The 27,443-nt window shown below is 43.7% G+C and overlaps 1 protein-coding gene across 8 annotated transcripts in view; it reads left to right on the top strand.

Annotated features, from left to right (window-relative positions):
* The window catches only part of LOC119965900 (catenin delta-2-like), a 1,408,928-nt gene that overhangs the window by 1,103,954 nt on the left and 277,531 nt on the right, over positions 1–27,443 (top strand). For 6 of the 8 annotated variants that reach the window (XM_038796885.1, XM_038796882.1, XM_038796883.1 and 3 more), the window contains one exon: positions 9,196–9,315. The exons of the other annotated variants lie outside the window; for them this stretch is intronic. In XM_038796885.1, coding sequence (XP_038652813.1) covers positions 9,196–9,315 — 120 coding nt within the window. The remainder of the gene's footprint in view (positions 1–9,195; positions 9,316–27,443) is intronic. 8 annotated transcript variants of the gene reach the window in all.

Below are 27,443 nucleotides of genomic sequence, written 5' to 3'. Positions count from 1 at the left end.
TGCCATCTGACAGCCAAGCTGGGGAACAGAAAAACATTTCCCCAAATAGCAGGTCTTTCAACAGTGCTCTGGCTGTGAGAAATCCAGTTACAAGATTGACACTCAGGATAACCAATGAACACACACAGCACAGTGCCATTTATAAACAAAATAACCGCTGCAAACCCAAGCTTCATTTGGCTTTTGTGGTTGGCCAAGCAGCATGAATATATTTTTCTTCCCTTCTCTCTCTCTCTCACCCACCTTCTTCATACAATCATAAAATCTCAATGCACAGAAAGGGGCCATTTGTCCTAATGTGTCTGTGCTGGCTCACTGAAAGAACTATCCAAGTGGCCCCACTCCCAGCTTTGACAAAGGGTCAGCTGGACTCGAAACGTTAGCTCTTTTCTCCCCCTACAGATGCTGCCAGACCTGCTGAGATTTTCCAGCATTTTCTTTTTGGCCCCACTCCCTTGCTCTTTTCTTCCAGCTCTGCAAGCTTTCCCCTTTCGAATATGTATCCATATATGTCCTAATATCCATAAATATATGTTGCGCAAACCATTCAGGCTGTGCAGTGCAGATCTTTACAACTCACCGTGTAAAGAAATTCGCTTTGCCTTTTTATTTGCCAATTTTGTTAAATCTCTGACCTTTACTGACTGACCCTACTGCGAGTGGAATTAATTCTTCATTATCTACTCTATCAAAACCCCTAATAGTTTTGAATTAAATCTCCCCTTAATCTTTTTTCTGTTCTAAGGAGAATGACCCCAATTCCCCTCGACTCACCGTGCAACTGGAGTGCCTCGCCCAGGTACTATTCTGGTTAATTACCCCTGCATCCTCTCAAAATGCCTTTACATATATCCAATTCGATGCATGAGAAACTAAGTGTTCAACTAATCAGTGGATTTAATCAGTATTTTATACAGGTTTGCCCGAATTTCCTTGAACTTGTGCTGTATGCGTCTGTTTAAAAAGACAAGGTAGTCTGTATGCTTCTCGACTAACTTATCAACTCCTTCTGCCACACTTAAAGATTTGTGTCTGCAAACCCCATGGATCTCACTGTTCCTTGCATCCGATTTAAAATAGCACTATTTAGTTTATTTTAGTCTTTCTTCTCTTCGCTCCATCTGCCCCTCACTTATTGTGTTTTTTTTGCTGTCTTCATTGTCTGCTTTACTGCAGGATTTATCAATGTTTTGCCACCTGTAATAATATCCACTCATGTATATCATGAGATGCAGACAGGCAGTGATTGACACACAGGATAACCAATGAACACACACAACACAGAACAACCAATCACCAGACAGGACACCACCACTATAAAGCCCACAGGGCATTAAGGCTCTCCCTCTCTCACAGGACACGGCCAGGGAGATAGTCACAGTGCACAGGCCAATGAACATCATCACCATGTGATAGAGAGCTAGTCTGGTCAAGCCAGTAGGAGGTTATCAGTTAGGTTAATAGAGTATCAACCCACAGCAGATTATGTACAGCAATCAACAGGTTCAATAAAACAGTGTTGGACCATCTCCTGTGTCGGAAACCTGTTTCTTGTTTTACTGCATCCAGTTGCAGTCGATGTTAGACCATCACAGATAACACATCACCACCTTCCATCTTCCAACAGCGTAGCACTTGCTCAATACCGGAGTCGACCTGAATCCACGAACCGCTGACTCTGAGGTGAGAGCACTGCCATTGAGAAATTGGAGTTAAGCGTTCCAATGAATTTTGATCAGCAAACATCATTCCTCAAAACACCATTCCAGCCCCTGTCCCTTGTCATTACTTCAACTTCACAAAAGGTGACAACCCAATCTTGTTAATTTAATTGTTTATTTTAGACACTGGCGTTAAACTGGATCAAATATCAGCTGACCTGGTTTGTTATCTGGCCAGCTAAAATGCAAGGGGCTGCGCTGAGCTTTAACAGAAGGCTATTCCGGATACTGAGGTTGGAGAGACTTGAGTACGTAATGCAGGCTGACGCCTCGCTGCAGTACTCAGGGAATACTGCCCTATTGGAGATGTCGACTTTCAGACGAGACGTTAAACTGCGGTCCCATCTCCCCTCTCAGGTGCGCATTAAAGATATTAATGGAACTATTTTGAAGAAAAACAGGGGCTTTCTTCCCAGTGCCGTGGCCATTTTCCAATCAGGCAATGTCGACAAGTGATCAGGCCATTATCACACAGCGGTTTGTAGGGCTTGACCGCAAAGTAATTGGTTGCCATGTATCCCTGAAGTGCAGCAGTGACTACACTTCAAAATACTAAAATACTTCATTGGCTTTAAAGTTCTTTGCAATACACTGAGATTGTGATGGTGTTATTTCAATGCCAGTTCTTTTGACCTTATCCAATATGGCTCCGGAGGTAGAGTCCTATTGGAGTCAAATGTCCTTACCAAGTGCGTCTTTGTCGCTTGATAGGGGTGATTCTGTACCCGCATTTGGTCCCATCAAGGAGCTGCTTTACAAGGGGTCCTGGGACAGGGATAGGACTATTACACTGTCATCCCAAATCCTTGATCTTCCCAGGAGGAATGCAGGATTATCCATTGCATCTCGCCGCCTGCCTGCTTATCTGACTGTAGGAGTGTTTCTCGTACAGATAGGTGGTGTAAATAAATAGGTTTTTCAGCCACATATAATTTAAATGATATTGCTGGTGCAATGATTAGAATGAAACACATCGATCAAACATTGCTGCACTTCTCTTCCATTTAACTAAATGCAACACTCCAGCACAGTGAAATTAAAGTCTGATTAGAATTGCTTACATAAATAGTTGATAAAAAAATTGGAAACCCTCTTGAGCAATCTTGAATTAAATCAGTGATTTCTTATTTTCCAAAATGGAATCTGCTTTATGCAGCCAGCAATCAAAGCAGCTTATTTAAAACCATGAAATCTTTGCAGCGTATGTTCACATTCAATACAGTTACAGCCAGTTAAACTAGAGTCAGACCTTTATGCTTCACACCTATTCCAAGCAGACGTACCAAGAAAAAATCTCGGAATAAGTAAGAAGTTTCCCTGCAGTGAAACCACAGGGTTTTTCTGAAGAAACAAAGCAGTATAGGAACAGGAGTAGACCTTCCAGCCCCTGAACTTGTTCTGTCATTCAGTTAGATTATAGCTGATTTGTACCATAACGGCATTTATCCTCCATGGGTTCAAATCCTTGAATAGCTTTACCAATCAAAAATCTACCAATCTCACTTTTGAGCATGTCAATGGACCTAGATTCAGCAGCTTTTTGATGCATGAGTTTTAGGTTTCCACTATTCTGTGCATGAGTGGTAAAGCAAAAAGTGCAGAGAATACCGGAAGTCTGCAGAGGGATTTGGATAGGCTAAGTGAATGGGCTAGGGGCTGGCAGATGGAATACAATGTTGACAAATGTGAGGTTATCCACTTTGGTAGGAATAACAGTAAAAGGGATTATTATTTAAATGATAAAATATTAAAGCATGCTGCTGTGCAGAGAGACCTGGGTGTGCTAATGCATGAGTCGCAAAAAGTTGGTTTACAGGTGCAACAGGTGATTAAGAAAGCGAATGGAATTTTGTCCTTCATTGCTAGAGGGATGGAGTTTAAGACTAGGGAGGTTATGCTGCAATTGTATAAGATGTTAGTGAGGCCACACCTGGAGTATTGTGTTCAGTTTTGGAATCCTTACCTGAGAAAGTACGTACTGGCGCTGAAGGGGTTGGATTACAAGGAGAGGTTGAGTAGACTGGGACTGTACTCGTTGGAATTTAGGATGAGGAGTGATCTTATCGAAACATATAAAATTATGACGGGAATAGATAGGATAGATGCGGGCAGGTTGTTTCCACTGGCGGGTGAAAGCAGAACTCGGGGGCATAGCCTCAAAATAAGGAGAAGTAGAATTAGGACTGAGTTTAGAAGGAACTTCTTCACCCAAAGGGTTGTGAATCTGTGGAATTCCTTGCCCAGTGAAGCAGTTGAGGCTCCTTCATTAAATGTTTTTAAGATAAAGATAGATCGTTTTTTGAACAATAAAAGGATTAAGGGTTATGGTGTTCAGGCCGGAAAGTGGATCTGAGTCCACAAAAGTTCAGCCATGATAGATAGATAGATAGAATAGAATAGAACAGTACATTAAATCTCCCCTTAATCTTTTTTCTGTTCTAAGGAGAATGACCCCAATTCCCCTCGTCTCACCGTGCAACTGGAGTGCCTCGCCCAGGTACTATTCTGGTTAATTACCCCTGCATCCTCTCAAAATGCCTTTACATATATCCAATTCGATGCATGAGAAACTAAGTGTTCAACTAATCAGTGGATTTAATCAATATTTTATACAGGTTTGCCCAAATTTCCTTGAACTTGTGCTGTATGCGTCTGTTTAAAAAGACAAGGTAGTCTGTATGCTTCTCGACTAACTTATCAACTCCTTCTGCCACACTTAAAGATTTGTGTCTGCAAACCCCATGGATCTCACTGTTCCCCATGGCGGAGCAGGCTCGAGGGGCCATATGGGCCTACTCCTGCTCCTCGTTCTTATGTTCTTATGAATGAGTGCTTCATGACATTACCCTTGAATGGCCTGGATGCAATTTTAATGTTGCATCCTTAGGATTCTTGGTTGTGTAGTTACCTTCCAGCACTGTAACCCCTGCCACAGGTCAGAAAGATGTCAGGGATAGTTCCTCCAAGTTTTGTAAGCTGGCTCTAGCTTTAGAGATAATGCCCAATAGAGCTTACACCCCTGCTTCTGGAGGCAAGAAATTGAGTTGCATTAATTTGGGTTCACTTACTCAACAGTCGGCGAAAGTTGATTACGATGCAGGAGTTACTAATATTTCACCTCCGATACCAACATTATTCTTCTGGTTAAATATGAATAAAATGGAATTTGGAAATACTCTGAATGTGCAGTGGGGCATGTTATTGGTATAGCAGTGGGTGAGATTATGGGTGGAATTTTCTGGCCGTTCACGATGGCGGGATCTTACGGCCCAGCCGAGGGCACGCTATTGCCACAGCGGCGAGAGCGGGAAACCCCGTTGACAATGGCAGGACCAGAGGATTCTGCCGCTGGCTACTGGCAAGCTGCCTTCTGCCGCTGCAGAACACGCTGTGGAAGGGGGAGGAAAATCCCACCCAATGTTTTAAAGGATACAAAGCCGATAGTTATTGGAAAGTCAGTGCAGCTTAGAAAGGCTTTGTGCAGGGTTTCCTACACAGCCTGACTAGCTCTGTTGGTAGATAATGATGCCCTTTATGCCAGGGTCATAGGTTTGAATCCCTCATTGGGTGATGGATTTTTTGTTCAACGGTTAATTCAAAATACTTTTTTAAAATTGAATCTTTTGGACCAAAGAGTGTCCTTAAATTAAACATTCCAATCAATTCACAACAATGAGAATTTAATTCCTGATTATATATCCTCAAGTCCTGATCATATGGATTTGTCATTTATTGACTTATTAGAAGTCTGGTAACAATGATAAATGAAAGGTGGACTAGATACAAGAATTTGCAATTGGTTAAGCACTGCACGGATCTAAAATTGGTAACTTCAATTTTCCTGTTAGTCTGTGTCAAGCCAATTTCTTTGTTTTATTACAGGCAGCAGACAGTCTGACACTGACAAGGACTTTGCAACAGCCCATGTGCAGGAAATGCTCTCCTAGTGTTGGGGCACAAATAAATATGGCCATTTTCTAGATAGTGCTGTTACCAGTAACTCATTCCTTTGCATATGCAAATTTTAGATGCTGAATATTTATTTCCCCCAATTTTCTCACCACTGCTCCTAAAGCCACAACTGTGTGGAAACCATCAGTGATGACAGGCCATTCGGCCATAGGGAGTGCACCACATGCTAAACTTGACCACAAAGCCCTCACATGAAGTCCATACGAGCTCACTTTCCGGTAGAACCTGGGCACTTTTACACCCCCCTCCCACCGCCACCACACACACACACACACACACACACACACATGGGATCATTTCTGTTTGTAACACACCATGTAGTAAGTTTCAACTGATTTGTTGGATCATGGAGTAGGCTAATGGACAGTTTTTACCGATTTGTACCCCAACTCAGAACACCATGCGCTGCTGAGGGGGCACGGCAGTGTTGGAAATGCTGAGCGGAATTCTCTCATAATGGGGCTATGTCCCCAGGCCCGCAAGAAAACAGGCGCAAATCATTCCTGGAGAAAGTCCAGAGTGATTCTCAGTTTTGAAGGGGGCTTGCAGGGCCCTGGAGTAGTCCATGCAGCTCCGGCTGCTCATACGGGGGCCTGCACTTCCTGCCGCGGGTCCACGCATGCGCGTGGCGGCCGCCTGTGGCGGTGGCCCCACGCAAGATGGCGGACCCACACAGCAATATAGGCCACCCCCAGACCATGCATGCCTGCCGATTGGTGGCCCCCGATCAGAACCCTGGCCGTCCTGGAGGCCTCTAGTGATGCATCCCCCCCGCCCCACACCAGGGCGGACGCGGACTGTGTCCGTAGCCGCTGCTCCGAGTGCCCACCAGGTGGAACCATGAGTGAACCACGGCGGCAGGAACTCAGCCAGTTGTCGGCAGGAATCGCGGCGGGGGCCTCTTTCAATGACGCCACGTCGACCGCGTGCACGTTTGGCACCGATTCTCCGGTCCCCGGATAATCACGGGAAGGCGTCGGACCTGATCGCGGGTCTGATGCCCCATTGTACCCCGCGTGCCAAGCGCGATTGCGGCGCCGAGGCTCGGAGACTCCCAGCCATTGCCTTTCAAATTAGATGTTAAACAGAGGCCCATCTGCCTCCTCAGGTAAATGTAAAAGATCCCACTGCATTATTTCAAATGAGCGCAGTCTCTCACCCACCAGTGTCCTGGTCAAAATGTATCCCTTAGCCAGCATCGCGAAAAAGAAGATTATCTCGTCATTATCTTATTGCTGTTCATGGCCTCTTGACGGGCACTAATTGCCTGCCACATTTCTTACAATCCAACAGTGACTACACTTAAGAACTTCACTGGCTGTAAATCTCTTTGAGATGCCTGTGAGATCATGTTACATGAATGCAAGTCTGCTTTTTCCACCAAAAATTCTCGAAATCACTCTTCATGTTCCACGATGAACAGGGTCCAATCTGCTGGCATCTTGAACTTGTAACAGTTACGCACTCCTCTAGCCATCAAATATACAAGAGGATCAATAATTCAGTAAAAAGAATCAGAGACAAAAATGAATGAATTTGATCGAGGGGGAGGTTGTGGTGTGATGGTCTAAGAATTGTGGATCCTCCATGTAGTTATTGTGTTTACAGTTCTCTACTTTCCTCCTACTACCTTGCATTGGCTTGACAGTGCCATGCACAACATCAGAACAGTGGCAACCTGTACTCATGATGTCTGCCAACAGCATTCTGAAACGGAATGCTTGGGTCCAAGCCGGAGCATCTGGTGGCATAATCCTATCCTCCACATTTCCTATCCACCCAGTATCGAGATATTTGCCAATAGCTCATTGGTTTCGCACAGTAGCAAGGAGACTGGGAGTTAGTGTGTTGCAAGCTGTGGGACAATTTGTGGCAAAATACCTTTTTGTTTCCTACAGGCACACAGTGTGAATTATTTCCAGATTAGTGTTGTTCACAATTATACGCAACGATTTGCACACAGAAAGATCCTACAAACAGCAATGAAATAAATGACCAGTGAATCTCACAATGTTGCTTGAGGGATGAATGTTGTGAAGGAAATTGGCTGTAAAGCAGCTTGCAGTGTGAAAGGTGCTATATAAATGAAATCCGCTGGACACGACATTTTCTGCGATCATTTCTTTCTCCATAAATGGACAACACTTGCCTCTGGCACAGCAGCATCTAGTGTTGCTCAGAGATGTATTATACCGTAGAACATCAAAATGTAAGCCACACCAGACCGGTCACTGGGGAGATTCACAAATATTTTCTCGAGGCAACAAAAAGCAATACCTCTATGAGGCTGCTGGGCCAATTAGGTAGAAGGAATCATTCTCGCCCCGACCCCACGGTCCAGCCTAGATCTCTCCACCTCCCCCACCACCACACGCAACCATGTGGTCAACTCTCAAGCACAGAGAATACTACTGGAAAGCCCAGCAAAGGAAAATGACAAAATGGATCTGTCATCAGGGTCGGTGACAAGTAGACCAGACAAGTGGAATGACTGACAACCTGCCTAACAGACATTAAGAGTCCTGGCAGTGGATGGAGGGAGGAGTTCTATACAAGGAATATTGCCATAAAGGGGGGACAAGGGTGCTACTGGCCACCTTGTAATAGCATTGAAACTCAGTCAGGCAGAATTCCTGAATTTTCTGCTGTTGACATTCTTTCAGAATTTGCTAGAAAAACTGACCACAAGAAATCTTCAGAGCTGCCACAACCACAGCGCCTCGCTGCAATGGTGTGATAGTGTAGTCAACAGCTCAAGACCGCACTGGTGAATCAAACTACCTTCTATTATGTGAAAACCACCAGAGTGTTCCAGGAAAACAGCCTCAGCGGAGAATGTCTAGATTATTTGACAAATCTTATACCTCGAGCCATTTCTGTGTCACCATTACCCATTATCAAGTCGCATGTCCACATTTATAACAGAAACTGACAATGTAAAGTTCAGTTGAAATTTCTTTCCTCCCCACCCACCTCCCATTCCAGCAGGAAATGCTACATCTACTACTGACCGGCATCCCGAGTGATAATGTCAACTGGGATCATATCGTGGCTCGTTTACACAGGTGGTTTCTCGTATAAATGCGGACATTATAATCAATTATAATGAAAATGTAAAACTTAGAACAGAGGTTTAAAATGGGGAAGAGGATTACATATGCGCTTCTGGCCCAATTACTCACAAGGTTGCTAGCATTTAAAGGGATGCAGCCACTTAAAGGTAAGCGGTTGCATATGGTGTCAAATATTGTGGTAGCCTTCAAAAGGGCTACAAGCTATCTGAAATCTAACTGAGTTTTTCTGAAGAGTTTTTAGAGGAATAAAAAAAATGTAGTTTGCAATTGCCAGGGGCTGGCACAATCAATATGGAGGCAGGTAACGGGAGAGGGTGAGCTACTAGTGGAATGGTGCAGAAGTCAAACACCCCACTTGATAACTGATAACGTGAAGGTGCTGCTATATGACTTGGGTGTGAGGAGGGTTGCTCTGTTTGCCACTCCAGAGTTCAGCAAAGCAGCATGCCCTGCAGGAAGTGGTGGTCAGGCTCAACCCTGCGTGCAGCACCTGAAACAACTGGGAACAGATGTGGGAGAAGATGGCACACCTTAAGGAAGCTGCCAAGGTAAGCCTACCCAATCGTTCCATTTACCCGGTTAGTGGCCCTGTTTGTATTCTGCAACCTGTTGCAAATTTCCTGCTCGCCCTTGTGAAGCCCTCACTCCACCTTGTAGTGCTTTCATTGCTGACTGCATGCCTGTGGCACGAACATTACAGCTGCAATTTACAATTGAAAGCCTTGGCATGCTCACAACGTCAAAGGATAAAAGCATTCTAACTCAACCTAGCTGCATTCTACCTAGCCTCTTAGTGACATCCACCGTGAGTTCCAGGTTCAGAGCATCTAACACTGCGCCTGCTCTAACAACATTACTTGTCTGATTAAATACAAGCCAGCACAAAGAAGCAGAAGCTCAGACATTCCAATCCCTTGGTTCTCTTGCAAAAAGGGCACTAGGGGCATCAAGCAATGAGAAAAGCTTCTCTCCACAAACCAACATGTGCTGATACCATCCATTTAAACCTTACTCACATTCACAGTCAAACAGGTTTACAAACAAGGAACATGATCAATTTTGAATAAAGTTCAGTCAAAAACATTTCATGGATACAATGGGCTGGATTTTCACTATAGAGTTGCGGTAACTCGTGGAGTGAAACTTCCAGATTCGGCAGACCTGCCTAGGTTTAAAGGGCCTCACTACGGCCAATGTTGGCTCCCAGGAGGCAGGGATTGGACACCGTTTGGCCCGCTAACACCTGAATCAGTTTGGAGGAGGCTATGAGGGCAGTGACTGACTAGGTGGGCTGGTTAAAAGGCCAGCATCAATCCTGTGGGACTGTGATCCAGTTAAGTTAGAAGCTATTGGACCCTCACACCCCCTCAAACCCACACCCATTCCCTGTGCCTCTTCCATGAAAATTCATGACCCCATACCAACCCTTATGGCCACAACCATGTACCCACCATGCCAACTCATGCCCAATCCATGCCACTTCCAGTACTCAATATGGGCAAATCTCAGGAACTATGTGGAGATTAAACAAAAAACTTCAAAACAATCTAACAGATCGTTCACTTACACTCTTGATTCTGAAAAATCTCTCATTCATGGAATGCATTCAAAGATTTGAAATCCCCTCAAGTATTCAACTTGTTAAAAAACAAATACACTTATACTCAGTAATCACATCAAAGACAGCTAACTCTTTCATAGCCTCTTTAAACTGTCAATCACAATGTGAACTCAGCACTCCTTTGCTGAGATAAATGTTTTTGTAGCATTTGAAAATCAGCTAAGCATTTATAAATACCTCAGCTGCAATATAAAATGAAATGAAAATCGCTTATTGTCACGAGTAGGCTTCAATGAAGTTACTGTGAAAAGCCCCTAGTCGCCACATTCCGGCGCCTGTCCAGGGAGGCTGGTGCGGGAATAGCAGCCCTTTGGAAATGTCAACAAAGAACTCTATTGAAATTGCAGGAATGGCCATTTTCTTTTAAACCTTCACCAGATATCTGTCAATCAAATCAGATCAGCAGAGTTTTATTTACTCGAATCAACAGTTTCAGCCTGTTATTTCATGGTTAAGGGATAAAGATTTTAAAACCTTTAGATCATGAGACTTAAACAGACTTTATGAAGAGGCGTGTTAACACCTATTCTATAAATTTGTGACTCCGCTTGGGACAACGGAAATTTGGTCTGTTTGAACTCAGCACTCATTTCAACTGGCCCTGCTGAGTTCTCGTTTCCCGCCTGTATGATTCATGTTCCCCTCCCCCTCTTTCCCCGTCAGCGAAATGGGATTTATCAGAAATGGGGGCAAGACATTCACATCCAGCTACCGCCTGCTATCTTTTTTTAGAAAATATTTTATTGAGGCATTTATAATTTTAACGTTTTAAATGGAGAGATCCAACACACGCAAGAACCCCGCAATAACACACCCAACTCCCCCATCCCTAAACCTTAACTACCCATACATTAAATTCCCTGCCCTTATCCATCCCTTCTATGCCTCCCCTTCCCCCTCCCCCCGCCCCCTGCTGATGGTCAATTTTCCTTGAAGAAGTCGATGAACGGCGGCCACCTCCGAGCGAACCCCTGTAACGAACCCTTTACGGCGAACTTAATTTTCTCTAGCTTAAGAAATCCTGCCATGTCACTGAGCTAAACCCCCGACTTTGGAGGCTCTGAGTTCCTCCATCCCAGCAAAATCCGTCTCCGGGCCACCACGGAGGCAAAGGGCCGTCTGCTATTTTTGAAGGTCTTCTGAGTTGGCTCAATTCCACAAATATCCAGACCAATATTGTATTTGGCAATTTTCTGTCACTGTAATCGCTGTCAGTAGGTCGAGACAGGACAACAACCTGTGTCCCTCTGATGAACATTTGCATGTGCAAGGCGATACAGTTAGTGCAGTTGAGGAGGTGGCAGAAGTGAAGAGGAGTGAGTGAAAGTGGCATAGGAAACAGTGATATTGTCATAAGAAAAAAAGTGAGTGTCAAACTAGGAGTTAGCAACAGTGCCACAATGTGACAGGAAAATTGAGCCACAGTTAGTCACCATCCAACATTAATTTCTGGGGAGTCGATTTTCCTGCCAATTACGGTTAACGGGGACAAGAGTGGATGCTGGTTTCAGACTGGTTATCACTGATGCTGGGAGAGTGTATGTGCCAAAGTCTGCCACTGCACCACAGGGACCAGAGACGGCACAGGACACAAGGCAGCCAGAGTGGGCTGACAAAGGCAGAGGTCTGTGACCATCTGCTAGAGAGTCAAATTCTCCTTCAGTACTGGCTCTCAGCCATCTACAGGTCTATTCATCTCTGTCTGTAGATCCTGTGCTCAGGTCTCCATCTCCTTCATGCCCATCATCCCAGTCCCCTGGACTCTTAATGCCTGGTGCTTTGCCCCTCTTGTGCTCCTCTTCCCATTGGCCTCCATTTCTTGCCACCTTCCTGGTGCTCTGCTGGTGCCAACACAATGCCAGGCAATGCTATGAAGGTGCTGATCTCCTGAACTGGCAAAGTTCTTAAAGTTGACTCCGCCCCTGACCTCTGATGGGCTACAGCAACTTTAACATCAAAGGGGAAGTTCCTTAAACATTGAAAAACATTTCCCCTTATCATTTTAAACTCTTCCTACTTCCATCACTTTGCCCCAGACATGGTTCTCTCCTCCATGCAGCTGGGCTAACATTGACAGCTGCTAAACGCCGGTCCCTCTCAAGGTACATGCGAGGAGTTGTGAGGGACAGTCTTTCAATAAGTCCACAGCACGTTTAGTTGGCCTGAAAATATTAGCCTACCTATTTGGAGGACAACGCTCTCACCCACCCCTTGGGAAATTGGGGAGGATAAAAACGAAGGCAGGACGTCTAGTCATGTGACATTGGGACTATTTTTGCTACTGGCCTGTCTGCCTGTTTCTATTCCAACCTGATCAGGGCTGAGAATATACGGCCCCTATTGTTCTTGATGAAACGGGGCAGTACGGTGACATTGGTCCATAACTCGTAGGCAGGTTTCTTCTTCTTGTCATGCAAGCTTTCGCTCCGGAGTTGAAGACCTTCTGGTATTCAGGGCTACTTGGCTCTGGGAGCAGAGGGCATTTGAGGAGATATTCCATCATTTAGGAATCCTCTCCACAGTCACAGTTGAGTAGGAAAGCTGATGTAACTAGCTCTACCACAAGGCACAGTTGTTTAATACATCTCTGCACTGTCGGTCTTGCCTCTGCAATCAGGAAGGAGAAGAGGTGACCTACTGGGCTGTAACTTCCAAGCTCTTGGGCAGTGTATCTGTGGGTACCCCAAAGATGTTCCCAATTGCACGGGAAGTGCAAACATTCAATGCGCAATTGTTTTGGACAGGAACTATCAGAAATACAATTTGAATTGCAAACTTTGGATGGTTCGACTGTGTTACATCAATAGTAACCCAGAAAAAGTTAGAAGAATTACAAGTACTTCCACCTTACGGGTAACTATCATCCAGACCCACACCAGCTCACCCACGGCATCCCCATGCCCTGACTGCCCCCTCCCATGGGACTACCCACACCCCCTGCGGAGCCAGCCTCCCACAAGACTCCTCCCAAATCCCGAATCTCTCTCTCTCTCTCTCCCCCACCCCCCCCAACATTCCCCCCCCCCCCAAGGAATTCCCTCTTCCAACGCCCGATGGCTGACATACATCCAGGCCATGCCAGACTACTGAGGCCCCTCACCAAAAGCCTGACTGCCAACTCTGCCCCCTTTACATTCCCTGCCCCCCCCCAACCAAACCCACATCGCTGCCTCCCCACCACACCTTGGCCTGACTCCTGACCTCCCCAACCACACCGCCAGTCCTCCCTCTCCCCCAGCCAGGCCTGCCTGCTGACCTCCACATCCCCTCACCTCAGTCGCATGCCAACCCGACCCAACTACCACACCCGCTTCCAAATCCTACCCACTTATCTTGTAGACTTAGGTTCTTTTAGGTTTGCCATAGACCTTTAAACCTGGCTGTACCTTTATACTAGTGCATTAAAAAAGGGGGCTTGACTGAGTAACCCTCAACAGTAGGCCTTGGGAGCGAGCTGCACTGCACAGATATCGCCCCGCCTGAGTTGGAAAGTAAGGCGAGATAGGATCGCCTGAATTTCTAGGTCAATACTTTCGAGTGGAGTGACAATCGGACAATAGCCACTCCATTGGAAGTTGTGGCCAGTGTAATGTATCCAAGTTTTATGATAATGCGAAGTTAGATCGGAAAGAAAGTGATTGAGGATGCAAAGAGGCAGACTGGGAGTGCAAGCATGAAATATGTGGCAAAGTGTGAAGTTGGTCGGAAAAGAAAACAATTATGTTTTGAATCCTGAGAGACTGGGAAATATTTCCATTCAGATGAACCAGGGTGCCCTTGCACATGAATGATAGAAGGTTAACAGGCGGGTGCAGCACACATTTTGGAAGGAAATTGGTTAGTTTTTGCTACGCAGAGATTGGAGAATTAAATTAAAGTTGCCGTTCTGTAATTATACAGGTCCATGCCTATACTCTGTGCAGTTTGAACTCATTAAAATACAAACTGGTCTTTGAGCGAATGCTACAACTGCTCCCTGGGATGAGGAGACTTTCCTGTGGAAGAGATTGAATAAACTAACCCTCTATGTTCAGTGTTCCTCAAACTTTTTTTCCGGGGACCCATTTTTACCAACTGGCCAACCTTCGGGACCCAACCCAGACGACCTTCGCGACCCACCATTTTCTCTTACCTTGTTTGCTGCTGCCAAAAATGGAGGAAATGGTTTTGGGTCCCTTTGGCCCTCGTACACACTCCTCCAATGGAACCTGTTGGATGAAGGTGAAGCCTTCCTGTGTCGGAAGTATGGAGTCTCCATCTGTCCAAAGTTCTGAATTTTTTTCCTGTAAAGGTTTATCAAATAATCCCCCGCCCCGAACTTGAAAAAAAAATAAAATGAGTAAAATAAATGAAAAAAATGAATAACCTCCCCCCCCGAACTTGTAAAAAAAAATGAATAAAATAAATGAAAAAAAATTAATAACCCCCCCCCCGAACTTGTAAAAAAAAATGAATAAAATAAATGAAAAAATAAATAAAAATCAAATGAATAAAATAAATGAATAACAACCACCACAGAACTTGGGAAACAAAAAGCTGCAACCGTTTAAAAAAAATAGCGGCCGCACTGAGCATGCGTGCCCGATCATCGACGCGCATGCGCAATGCGACCAAATTTTTTTACATGTTCACGGAATGCGCATGCGTGCTGATCATCATGCGCGCATGCGCAATGTGGCTGAATTTTATTTTTAACATGGTCGCGGCCGCTTGCAGCCGGTGTTATGAAAAGCCGGCTGCTGCGCGGGGATTTCCGCGATCGGGAGCGCCGCGGACAACGGCTCCGCGACCCACCCGACACCCGCCCGCGGGTCGTCCCCCGGACTTTGAAGAACACTGCTCTATTCTTTGGAGTTCAGAAAATGGGCGATGACAGTCGAAACATATAAAATTGTTAAGTGGTTTGACAGGGTAGATGGAGAGAAAATATTGCTCCTGGCTGGGGAATCTAGAACACGGGGTCACAGTCTGAGAATAAGGTGCCAGCAGTTAAGGGCTGAATTCTTTTTTTCTTTTTTCAAAATAAATTCAGAGTACCCAATTCATTTTTTTTCCAATTAAGGAGCAATTTAGCGGGGCCAATCCACCTGCCCTGCACATCTTTGGATTGTGCGGTGCGACCCACGCAGACATGAAGAGATTGTGCAAACTCCACACGGACAATGACCTGGGGCCGGGATCAAACCCAGGTCCTTGGTGCCGTGAGACAGCAGTGCTAACCACTGCGCCACCGTGCCGCCCCAATTCAGGACTGAATTGAGGAGATTTTTTTCAGTAAAAGGATTGTGAATCTTTGGAATTCTCTGCCCCAGTGATGTGTGAACGCTCGATCGTTGCATATATTCAAGACAGGTTTATTCATTTTTGAATAGCTGGAGAATTAAGGGATATGGGGAGAGTGAGGAAAGGTGGAACTGAAGCAGAAGACCAGCCATGATCTGGGCTGTTTAGCACACTGGGCTAAATCGCTGACTTTGAAAGCAGACCAAGGCAGGCCAGCAGCACGGTTCGATTCCCGTAACAGCCTCCCCGAACAGGCGCCGGAATGTGGCAACTAGGGGCTTTTCACAGTAACTTCATTGAAGCCTACTCGTGACAATAAGCTATTTTCATTTCATTCATCTTGTTGAATGACAGAGTAGGCTCAAAAGTTCAAATGATCTACTTCAGTTCCTATTTGTTATGTTCTTTTTGTTCTTCTACAGCTGCATACTGTTAGATAGTTAAGATTGAATCCAGGTGGGTGCAAGATATCTTTACAAAGAGGGTGCCTTTCGATCAAGAGAGCTAACCGAAAAGCTACCTCCCTGGGCTCACCTTGGCAAAAGTGTAGATAGGTGGCTTGTCGAGAGAGATGGTCCATCTGTCCAGTTGACCACTTGAACTGGGTCCCTCGAGTCTTGATTTCAGAAATTGTTAGCAATTATCCTCAGTCCTTCCCTCTTTGCAGCTCAAAATGGAAGTCATTCCAGCACTCACATACCTAGAAAAGTAAATAATATATCACACATGACCCCTTTCTTCATTAATGCGTGTATGAACAAATTACTCAAAATCCTTCAGAAGACATGTTTGCAGATGCTGTGCCTGTGCAAATTAAAAGGCATTGTAACATCAGCAATTTAGACCATAAAATACAATCCGCATTTTGTGACCAAAACATGCAGTACAAGATTATACTAATCACTCAAATTCATCATTATGTACCTGCAAAGATTATTTGGACAACTAAAATGAGTTATTATAGATAGACTTTGAATACTTAATAGGCTGTGGCCAATTAGCTTTGCCAAGAATTTATGGGATGTCAAATTTTTTTAAATAAAAGCTACTGTAGATTTTCTTTTCCCACAATTGATTTTTAGTCCGGTGGTTTTTTTTTTGAGTCACCGGGTGTGCGTTGTAACTTCAGAGTTCCTTTTTCAATTCTCAAATGGAAATATTTTGGCATTTAAATATATTTATCCAAAAGGAAGAGATCTGAAGATTACCACAGGATGAGCTTCTATTCTTCCTTTCAATATCACTTCAAAAGCAGCTTCCATCGGCCGGCACGGTGGTGCAGTGGTTAGCACTGCTGGATCACGGCGCCGAGGACCCGGGTTCGATCCCGGCCCCGGGTCACTGTCCATGTGGAGTTTGCGCATTCTCCCAATGTCTGCGTCCCCACAACCCAAAATATTGTGCCAGGTAGGCGAATTGGCCATGCTACATTGCCCCGTAATTGGGAAAAAAAAGAATTGGGTATTCTAAATTTATTTTTAAAATTATCAGCTTCTATTTTTAAAACATATTGACGTGATAAAAAATTTGCATTTATCTAGCTCCTTTAGTAACCTCAGAATGCCCGAAAGCACTTGCAGCTAATGAAACACTTTTCTTGAAGCGTAGTTATTAATGTAATGTGAAGAAACGCAGCAGCCATTTTGTGAAAAGCATGGATACACACACAGCAACGTAGTGATGACAGTGGCGGACTTCATTTTGTACGACTCCATGCTCAGCTTCATTTCTGCCACACCCCTGCCCCCCCCCCCCCCCAGGATATCACACCCCTCCCCCCATGCTGTCACGCACCTCCCCCCTAATTATGTCACGCCCCTCATGACCCTGCCCACCCTCACCCCACAAAACACAAAGGTGCAACCCAGCCAAATACACACATTGATCACAGCTTAACTGTTTCAGTGCTTTTTAACTTGTAAAAAAATGCCTGTATAAATAATTACTGAATTGAAACCCAAGCTTACTTCTTGTCAGAATGATGGTAAAGATGGTCAATATTGCAATATGTGTCCTAAGGCGAACAAACATGGAACTTGCTGATGAGCAACGAGATGAAAAAATCAGCCGATGGCACCACTGCAAATCAGGCCAATGCAGGAGCAAATACTCCAAACAAGAAGATGCATATGCTCCATTCAGTATATTTCAGTCTCATAGAATCATCATAGAATCCCTACAATTTCAAAAGTTAACTTCCTAACTTACTCTCACAAATTCAAGGAAGTTATTGTTTTAAATTCACATGAATGTTGTGCCCAGTGAGGCCAAGTTCAGTATAGTGGCTCTGCTCGCAGGATTCTGTTCTTTGTCCGAGAAGCGACTTTCTGAAGACCTGTCTTGAGAACTATGGTGATTAGAACTACCAGCAGTTAACCAGTTGCAGCCACTATATCAAGCCAGCAATGGTCCATTTTGAAAAACTGAATTTAAACAGATGGAAGATGGACAGATTTTTAAGATTCTCTTGCTTAATCCTTTGTTGGCTTGGCAATTTAGATAGCTATTTTGCTATACTTCGTCTTCACAAAATCACGAATTACATCATCGTAGGTAAAATCTTGTAAAGACACACATCCAATCGTTAACATTGTTGAACTTGTCAAATCTTCCTGACCTATCATATTTCTCAAAAAATTGTTAACTCTTTTCAAAGCAAAAAAAGAGCATTCACTGGAAGCATTTGTGACAGGTACTGTTTAAAATATGTTCAGCATGGATTCCACATTTGGAAAGGTTGCCTGCAAACAGTGATATACAAGTCTGTACAAATCAACTGGTGACCTCGAAGCACAGACCTCATTATTATCGATGAAATGAATGAATTGTTTCACTGGGCGGCATGGTAGTACAGTGGTTAGCACTTTGCTTCACAGCGCCAGGGTTCCCGGTTCGATTCGCGGCTTTGGTCACTGTCTTGGCCGAGTCTGCACGTTCACCCCGTGTCTGCGTGAGTTTCCTCCGGGTGCTCCAGTTTCTTCCCATAAGTCCTGAAAGACATGCCTGTTAGGGTGAATTGGACATTCTGAATTCTCTCTCCGTGTACCCGAACAGGCGCCAGAGTGTGGCGACTAGGGGATTTTCACAGTAACTTCATTGAAGTGTGAATGTAAGCCTACTTGTGACAATAATAAAAAAAGAAGAGAGACTTCAACTTCAAAAAGATTTTGTGTCTTTGTCCTCCTGTTAGAATTCACTTAATTTCTTACTGCAGTGACTTTTAGCATTGTCATCCAAACCTTTGTTGAATAACACCAAAATAAATCAAGTTTTCTTCAGAGGTTCAATTCTCCTCTGCAGTTTCCCAATAATTGTGTCCCAAATAACTGTATCAACATTTTCAGCAGTTTGCTGATGGCATTAATTCTTTGAAGTAAACAGTTCCACAAAACAGTAAAAACAACAATATTACACTTTTCAAACTTCTCTGCTGAGTTTGCTTCAGCTTTCACACATGTTTCTTTCTGAATTTGATGCAGCTATGTCTAATAAGGCTTCCTTTATATCAGCAAAGTAAATTTTCAAAGCCAAAACAGCATCTGCATGAGCGAACCACCTGGAGTCACAAATTCTTTTGATAATCAAATGTTTTTCATTTGCCTGCTTCAAGCGTGATTACAATATAGTCTACTGATGTGTGGAAACCAAAATAAAAGCATACACATTTTGAGCAGAGTTAAAAAAAAGTGTACAGCCCCCTCACAGGATTCAGCTGCAGCATTGCAGATTACATTCAAAGAGTGACTGGAACATGGGATAAATAATACACAAGGCTTGCATTGTTCAGTCTTGCTTGTAGACCAGAACATTCTCCTGCCATATTTGCAGTATTATTGAAGCAATATTTGCAATGATTTCCAAAAAAGTTGTTTCCAGACACTCACGTGTGGGTTGTAGTTGGACATAACAAAGAAATCGCTCGACAACTTCACCAGCGCTCGTCGCATATCTTAAAATTAATGTTAATTGGTTCACATGACTCACATCAGGTGTTAAATCAACTATTATGGAATAGTATTTGGCATTTTTCCTTCATTAGCGAATTGGTTTCTGAGCCACTCTAACATTATAGCCCTTCTCAGTGCTGGTGTGAGGGTCAAATCGCCCCTGTTCTCTCGTGACGGCTTACTTCCGGCTGACTGGCTCACTACTTCACTCCCTCATGGTTTTTTTCACCAATTCACAAAAAATGTTAGTTCAGTAAAGGCAGGAGATTTTCGCCTTGACTGCTGCCTCTCTCCCTCCTTGTCACCTCAACATTCACCAGTGTTTTCCTGCTGTAACACAGTCTGATGTTGTTCTGCATTGCCTGCTGATGGGCATTGAACCTATCAGCAAATGCAGAGCTGTTAGGCTCTGATTGGTACCCACAGACACTGGCCGGCCCAGAGCCACCCCCAGTGGTCAGGCCTGTGCTGGGGGATGGTGTGTTCCATTGCAAGCCTGCCTCTGGGTGATGACGGGCTAATCTGTTTCAGTGATGTTGGTTGAGGGATAAATATTGCTCAGGAAGCTGGGTAAACTCAGCCATTCCTTGCTGAATAATGCCATGGGATCTTTTACCCACGATGGAGAGGGGAAATGAAGGTTTAGTTCAACATCTGATCCAAAAGACAGTGCAGTCCTAATCTTCTCACTCCTCAGACCTTCGATGACCAAGGAGGTGCAGGGGGGCTCTGTGCACGGTTTCAAAGGTGTAAACGGCTGCAGGCAATATCTTCTTTTCAGTGTCTTCAATCACTTTTTGGGGAAGTGTCCATTCTATGAGCTTGGAATGCGATGACATGAAACATTGGACTTTGGACAGAAGTAGGTGAGACAAACCATTGAGACAGTATGAAGTGCAATTGTCTCGTATTTAATAATCTCAATGAAATGTTGGGTATACATTTCTGATGACCGTTTTCCTGGCACAAACAAAATATTCATTCACTGTGACATTGTCGCCCTGGCTCATAGCGCTCTTCCTGTTGACCCAAGCACCAGAAGATATATTTTCTTCCATTCATTAATAGGGAAAATGTCAGAATGAGTTAAAAAGGATTTACCATGTAAAATTTCACTCCTGGCCAGGACATCCCAACCCTGAAAGTGTAACTTGCTGATATTTTAGTGTCTGCTTCAAGTGATAATAAAAAATGCGTTGATCTCACTGACATTGCACACAGGAACTCAAGATCAAATGTCGTCTTCGGGTGAAGCAGGGTAATTGGACCAGGATGTGAAGAAGCACACAAACTATCCATGTGAACCTATTTGGGAATTACACTTTCCCTCCAGTAATTACACGGATAGAGAATAGATAGTAACAGTATAACATGTTTTACAGGGGAAAGTGCCATTAAAAACTGGACATACAAATTGATAATAAAAAATGCAATTGCAAGATGTTTAATGCATTTTAAATGATTCTTGCATTTACATGGCATCATACCATATCATTGGAGTATCTCAAGGAGCTTCAAGGTGAATTGAATGACATTATATGGCAAGGTTCATAGACTTAGCTTGTATTTTTTTTGAGTATAGAAGGCTATGGAGTGATCGAATTGAGGTGTGGAAGAAGGTTAAAGGGCTTGATAGGGTAAATTGAGAGAAACCTTTCGGGGTTGGGGCGGGGGTGGGGAAGGAGTGGCACGGTAGAGTCCAGAACTGGGGACATAAGCCTAAAAGTAAGATACACTTCTTCACACTAAAGGAGTAGAAGTCTTAGACTCTCTTCCCCCAAACAGCTGTTGAGGTTAGTTCAATTGTAAATTTCAAAACTGAGATTAGTAGATTTTTGTTCGACAAGTATACCGATGACTTGGGAACCAAGATGGCGAGGTAAAGTTAAGGTTCACATCAGTCATAATCTAATTGAGTGACAGAACAGTTTCAAGAGGTTGAATGACCTACCTACCCCCTTTTTTCTGAATTTACTAAGCACAGCATCTGTTCTGTGCCAGAAACATCCTGCAGGCATAAGTGAAATGAAGTGAAATCAGTACCAATGGTGATGTTGATTGAGGGAGGAATTTGACCAGGACACTGTGAGGAACAGTATTCCTTTCCTCACTAAATGTACTGTATCTTTAACATCCGCTGGAACAGGCGGATAGGGTAGTGGCTCAAGCAGCTATTATGACACATGTCACCTGCAGCATTTCCCCAGGACTGCAGCAGAGAGTTCGATTATCCTGATGTGGAACTTCAACCCAAAGTGGATACACCCTTCCAACTGAGCCGGGCTGATACATGAGATACACTTGATTCATTCTTTGCTTGCACACTGAAGTGCACTAGGTGAAAAGGTGGTGAAAGCATTCAAATTAGTGTCTACGACAACATAATTGGGTATATGATTGAAGAGGAAACATTTTCTGGACTATAGGGAAAGAGTAGTGGAATGGAACTAATTGCATAACTATTTCAAAGATCCCACACTTACTCAATAGTCTGAATATCATCTTCTGTGCTTTATCATTTAAAAACCTTTTGCATCAACACAGAGCAAAAAGGAATACTTTGGTATGGTTTGACCCAACCAACTGACTGAAAAGAAACCTTCTGGCCAGACCTCCTGAGTCTTAGAGCCACATACAATAATCTTTAGACATTCCTGACCAAAAGACAACTTTTACGACACATTTATATTACTATTGCCTTCAGTAAGACGATACATACAGTTATCAGGGCTAACGACTGTTGGAGAAAGAGGCTTTGTGAGTCTCCATCCTGAATACAAAGCTTTGAAAATCTGGCCATATGTTGTCAAGTATGAAAAATGAAATGAAATGAAATGAATGAAATGAAAATCGCTTATTGTCACGAGTAGGCTTCAATGAAGTTACTGTGAAAAGCCCCTAGTCGCCACATTCTGGCGCCTGTCCGGGAGGCTGGTACGGGAATCGAACCGTGCTGCTGGCCTGCTTGGTCTGCTTTAAAAGCCAGCGATTTAGCTGAGTGAGCTAAACCAGCCCCTTGTATGAAGGAAGTATGAAGGAACTCCGTCAGTGTTGATTTGTAACGGTTGCATACAGTTTCGATTTTATGAAATTCATGACAGGGTACAGCAACTTGTGGCAGAATGTTGTGCCAAAAATGGAAAAATCAGAAGTCTGACATTCGTCTTCTTGAGGATTTTTTTGCTTCTGGCACTTGCTTCCAGAACCCTATTGTAGATTGGAATGTATGTATCATCTCTAAACCCTGGTCCTCCTGTCACGCCAATAGTTCCAATTCTACATGGACGTTCCTGTAACCAAGGGTTCGAGAATTGGACATCCATTGTTGCTCACATAAGCCATGCACTGGTTTACTAGAAAAAGTGAGGCAGGATCTCAGCTTCTGCAGTTCATCAAATGGTCGCTGCAATTTATCTTCGTATTCCTCCAATTTGTAGGCTGAGTGCTAGAAAATCCTTCAGATCTTTTAGTCGCAACATCAGCACTGATCTGAGAAATACATCCCTCCCCAGTGTGACACAAAACTGGAATATTTGTCATTAGTCGCTGAACATTTATGTTTCACAATCTAAATTTCAACAGCTACTTCAACAATATTCTCTTTGACAAATTCTCCATATGGATGCTTCACACATGTAATATTCCATGTCCCAGCGAAACGAGCTTCAGTCATTGGGGCAGCCTCGGGACTGAGAGTAGAACCTGCTCACTATTTCGGCAAGACCTTAACATGGCTAGCTTGTTCTTTCCGCAGTTCTGTCTTGGGAGGATATTCAGAAAAAACGTCTCTGTAGTTCTTTTCATGTTGACATCTTGAGTTACTTGCTTTGTAGTGAGGAGCAAAACACTGCAGGTGAGGGACATGGGTTTCCCACCTTTAACAGTGAAAGCAAAATCCTCCTCCCATTTTGTTTTCAATTTTGGTTTCTTCTTCCTACTTCTGTTGCATACAACTTGACATTGCCATTTTCATCCACAAAGTTTATTGTTCTAGGCCTGTGACACATTTTTAGATGTTCATGTGTGTGCAGCTCTCTCCACAAACTTATAAAGTTTCTCCTCACTTATCCTCCAGACTTCCTTCACACACAGTCCAGACAGTGGTGAAAACAAACCTTTCTTCACTGAGGCACAGCAGAGCTAGTACATGCTGACTGCTTCACTGATTTTGGCAACCTTGCTCTTCCAATGTGGGCAATCAGCCCAGAGGTTAAAATAAAACACTACATTGACCTACTGGGCAATAAATTTGAACTTGCAACCAACTACCGAACAACAAATTTGAATCAGAGTACCGGTGCGCCAACACAACCGTTACTTACATTCCTCTCCTCCTAACTTCTGTATTGAACTGTTTCCTCCCTTTTCTGGACAGAGGTCGCAGGCTGGAGGGTCATCAGCGAGAGGGTGGATCAGGGAGCCGGAGGGACCACTCCAAAATGGGGCTGATCATGCGCTCACGCAGTCTGATGTCAGACGGACTGGAAACTCCTCATTGCTGCTGCCTGCTTTCCCATTTTCTTCCATGGAGCAGCTAACGGCCATTTTAGCCCAGCTTGCATCCTTTACTGGACACCCTCAAAAAACACTGTGGACACGACTTACAAAGGTGCCAGGGCTGTAAATCGTGGGGCAGCCGCCTCTTTTGTTTAAAAGAGGCACATGATGCTCATGGCCCGCAGATGTTTGGTCGCTTGTGCTCTGCTCAGTGGCAGCTAATTAGCTTTAACTTTGCTGGTATAATATGTTGATGACCAGATAATCCCTTTTAGTGGATTGTCTGATTATTTGCCACAATGGTCTTTGTTGAATTTACTGTGTGTAAATTGACTGTCACATTCCAGCAAGAACCGCACGGCAGAAATACTTCATTGGCTGTAGAGTGCTTTGGAGCTTTTATAACTGAAAGTTGTTTTGTAATTTCTAAGGTGTCAAAACCAACGGCGATGGGCTGCCTTTCATCTGTGTTGCCAAACGTGAGAATATTTTTTGCAGGAAGTATAGACACGTGAACAGAGAAGGGAGGGAAGATTGACCAGAATGTAGCTCATTTCAGTAGAAAAATGACGGCTGAATCGTAACCTGATAAATGTCTTCAACATTTGTGAAAGGATTCAAGACATGGAGAAAATCTTTCACTTGCAGCCACTACCAGAAATGGGGCCCGAAGGATCTTTTTATTTCCAAGTATAAGGTCATCACTAATAACCGATAGGACAGTCAGAAGTCATTTTTTTTAATCCAGAGAGTGTTTAGAATGGGGAACTTGCTACATTACATGCAGTAGTTGAGGTGAATAGCAGAGATGCGGTAATATTTAAGTGGAAGCTAAATAAGCGCATGGGAGAGAAAAAAAATACAAGGATATGCTCATGGGATGAGATGAAGAGGGGTGGGAGAAAATTCCTGTGGCGAATAAAAACAGGCCTGTTAGTCTAAATGGTCTGTTTCAGTGCTGCAATTATTTTGTAATTTGTATTCTGTTGAGTGGGGTTGGCTTATAACTGGGACAATTCTGTTTGCCATTGAGCAGCCTAATTTAACACAGGCAGAAATTGTGTCGTGTCATCTGTGTTTATGTGCAGCCTCAGGTCTTTGAATGCTGACAAGTGGAATATTTTCATCTTTGAATTCGGTGACAGCAGCACTGCATGCTGTTAAATCAGATCCGGCATGAGGCAGATGCAGTGTCAGGGCTTACCTCACATTAGCCTGACAAATCTGCTTCTAAACAGCAGCCTCAGGAGAGCAATGCCTGCATGTTTGTGTTATCTTCCACTCTCCCAAACTGCTGAATGAACCTCTGCTCCTATCTTAATATTAACAGGCAAATCACGGCAAATTCGCTCAATACTTTCTTGAGTGGTCATTTTCCCTGTGGCATTTGGTGAAAAGTGTTGGATTCCTTTCGATCAAGAGCCTAGCTTGATTGTTGATTTGAAATCAATGCAATATAATTCTAATAATTTACGTGCTTAGTTGTCACTCCATTTCTCTATCAATCTAAATATTTTACACGTTTCCCTTCCCTCCCTCTCCCCGAATAACAAGCATTATTGAAAAGGTTGATGTGAATACAAGGTAATGTAATGGTTGTAATGTGGCATGAAAAGTGACTGGTATAATGTTGGTCTGGGTGTAATGTAGTGTGAATAGCGTAATGTGGTGAATGGTCCATTGCCTTGCTAACGGTGTGATGTGGTGTGAATTGTGTAATGCAGTGTGGATAATTAAATACACCAATAGAACATGTAACATGTATAGTACAGTTGGCAGCTAAAGGTTGATGTAAATCGGGGAGAAAACCACTGCATAGGATTTCACTTTTTGAAACTTTAATTGCAACAAACCAACTAAAATCAATTAACTCAAACGTTAATTAATAGGCAAAGGGATATTTTAAAGAAAGCCAGTATATGTGATTTTAACAGCCAAGACAACAAAGGTACACCTCATATTGTTATTACTTCCTGCACAAATGTGGGACCGTATGCAATCTCAGAGCCTACCCAACTAGACCTCCAACGCCTTGTAGAATCTACCAGAGTAGCACGCAGGTAGAAAACAAAAGAAAGGTTTATTTACACTATATAAGAATCTTCACTCCCCGAATGGTCTCCCTCCTCGACTCACACCCGGGTCGGGGTTTTTACACTAGTGAGCTTGACCTTGTGAAGGGAAAGCCACGCCCCCATTATTGGGGAAGGTTATAGTCTGTAGAGGTCAGGATTTTACACACTTCAATTAAATTTCCTCTCGGAATCCCCCGATGCAAAGAAATCAAACACAGACTACGCAATTCTTGCTCATCGCAAAAAATCAATATTCCTGATAATGTCTTTGTAGCTTTCCTTTGCAATTTTTCTCATGTGATCACATCCTTCCTGTAATGCATCGACCAGCACACTAGACAGTATTTTAGGGTCCAACTATTGTTTTATACAGTTCTTATAATGTAAGCCACAAGTAACAAAGCAGTCGATTGCTTGGCCACCTTTTCGAACCGTTCTGCCAGCTTCAGGGATCTGTAGACATACACTCAGACATACATTCTAAGGTCCCTCCAGACCTTTAAGAATCCTACCATTTATTGTATATTGTGTTGCCTTGTTTGTCCTGCTCAACTGTGTCATTTCACTTTTTACCTGATTGAACTCCATTTGCCGCTTTTCTGCCCACCTAATCAGTCCATTGATAGCTTCCTACAGTGGAGGTGTGGTAGTGTGGCCGCTTTGAGGAGGCAGGCTTCATGGACTCCATGACCGGTTTGGTGTCAATCACGCGAGAGTGTGCGAACCCCGGCCAATAGGGTGTTTGTATGGAGCCCTGGGAGCAGGGCCCCGGACTGTGTGGACCAAGGACCTGAAGTGTTAAGACCTGTTGTATAGTGATCTGTGCCTGTTACTCAACTGTCTTTGCCTTTCATCAAAAAAACACTTTGTTAATTATTGGAAACCTTCAGTGTATATCTCGAGCCACTACATTGGCAACAAGGTAAAGGTTTTTGATCACAGTCTACATTCATCATTAATTGAGGGGTCAGGAAGGAAGGAACTGATTTGAAAGTAGAGAAACTCCAGCAAGCATCGGAATCATTTAAATCATGAGTGAAAATGACTATCATTGGTAAACTAGACCCATTTGACCAAGGGGTTGAGGCTTGGAGTCAGTACATTGAAGGCTCCATTTTATTTTACCGTGACCGAAATCACAAATGGGGACAAGCAGAAGATGATACCTCTGACAGTTTGTGGATACCTAATGTATCATTTGATGAGGAACCTGGTGTCCTGGAGGCACCTGACTCGAAGATCTTTGAACAGAT

The sequence above is a fragment of the Scyliorhinus canicula genome, chromosome 5 (assembly GCF_902713615.1).
Source record: "Scyliorhinus canicula chromosome 5, sScyCan1.1, whole genome shotgun sequence".
NCBI lineage: Eukaryota > Metazoa > Chordata > Chondrichthyes > Carcharhiniformes > Scyliorhinidae > Scyliorhinus > Scyliorhinus canicula.
This window is presented reverse-complemented; position numbering and strand designations above follow the sequence as displayed.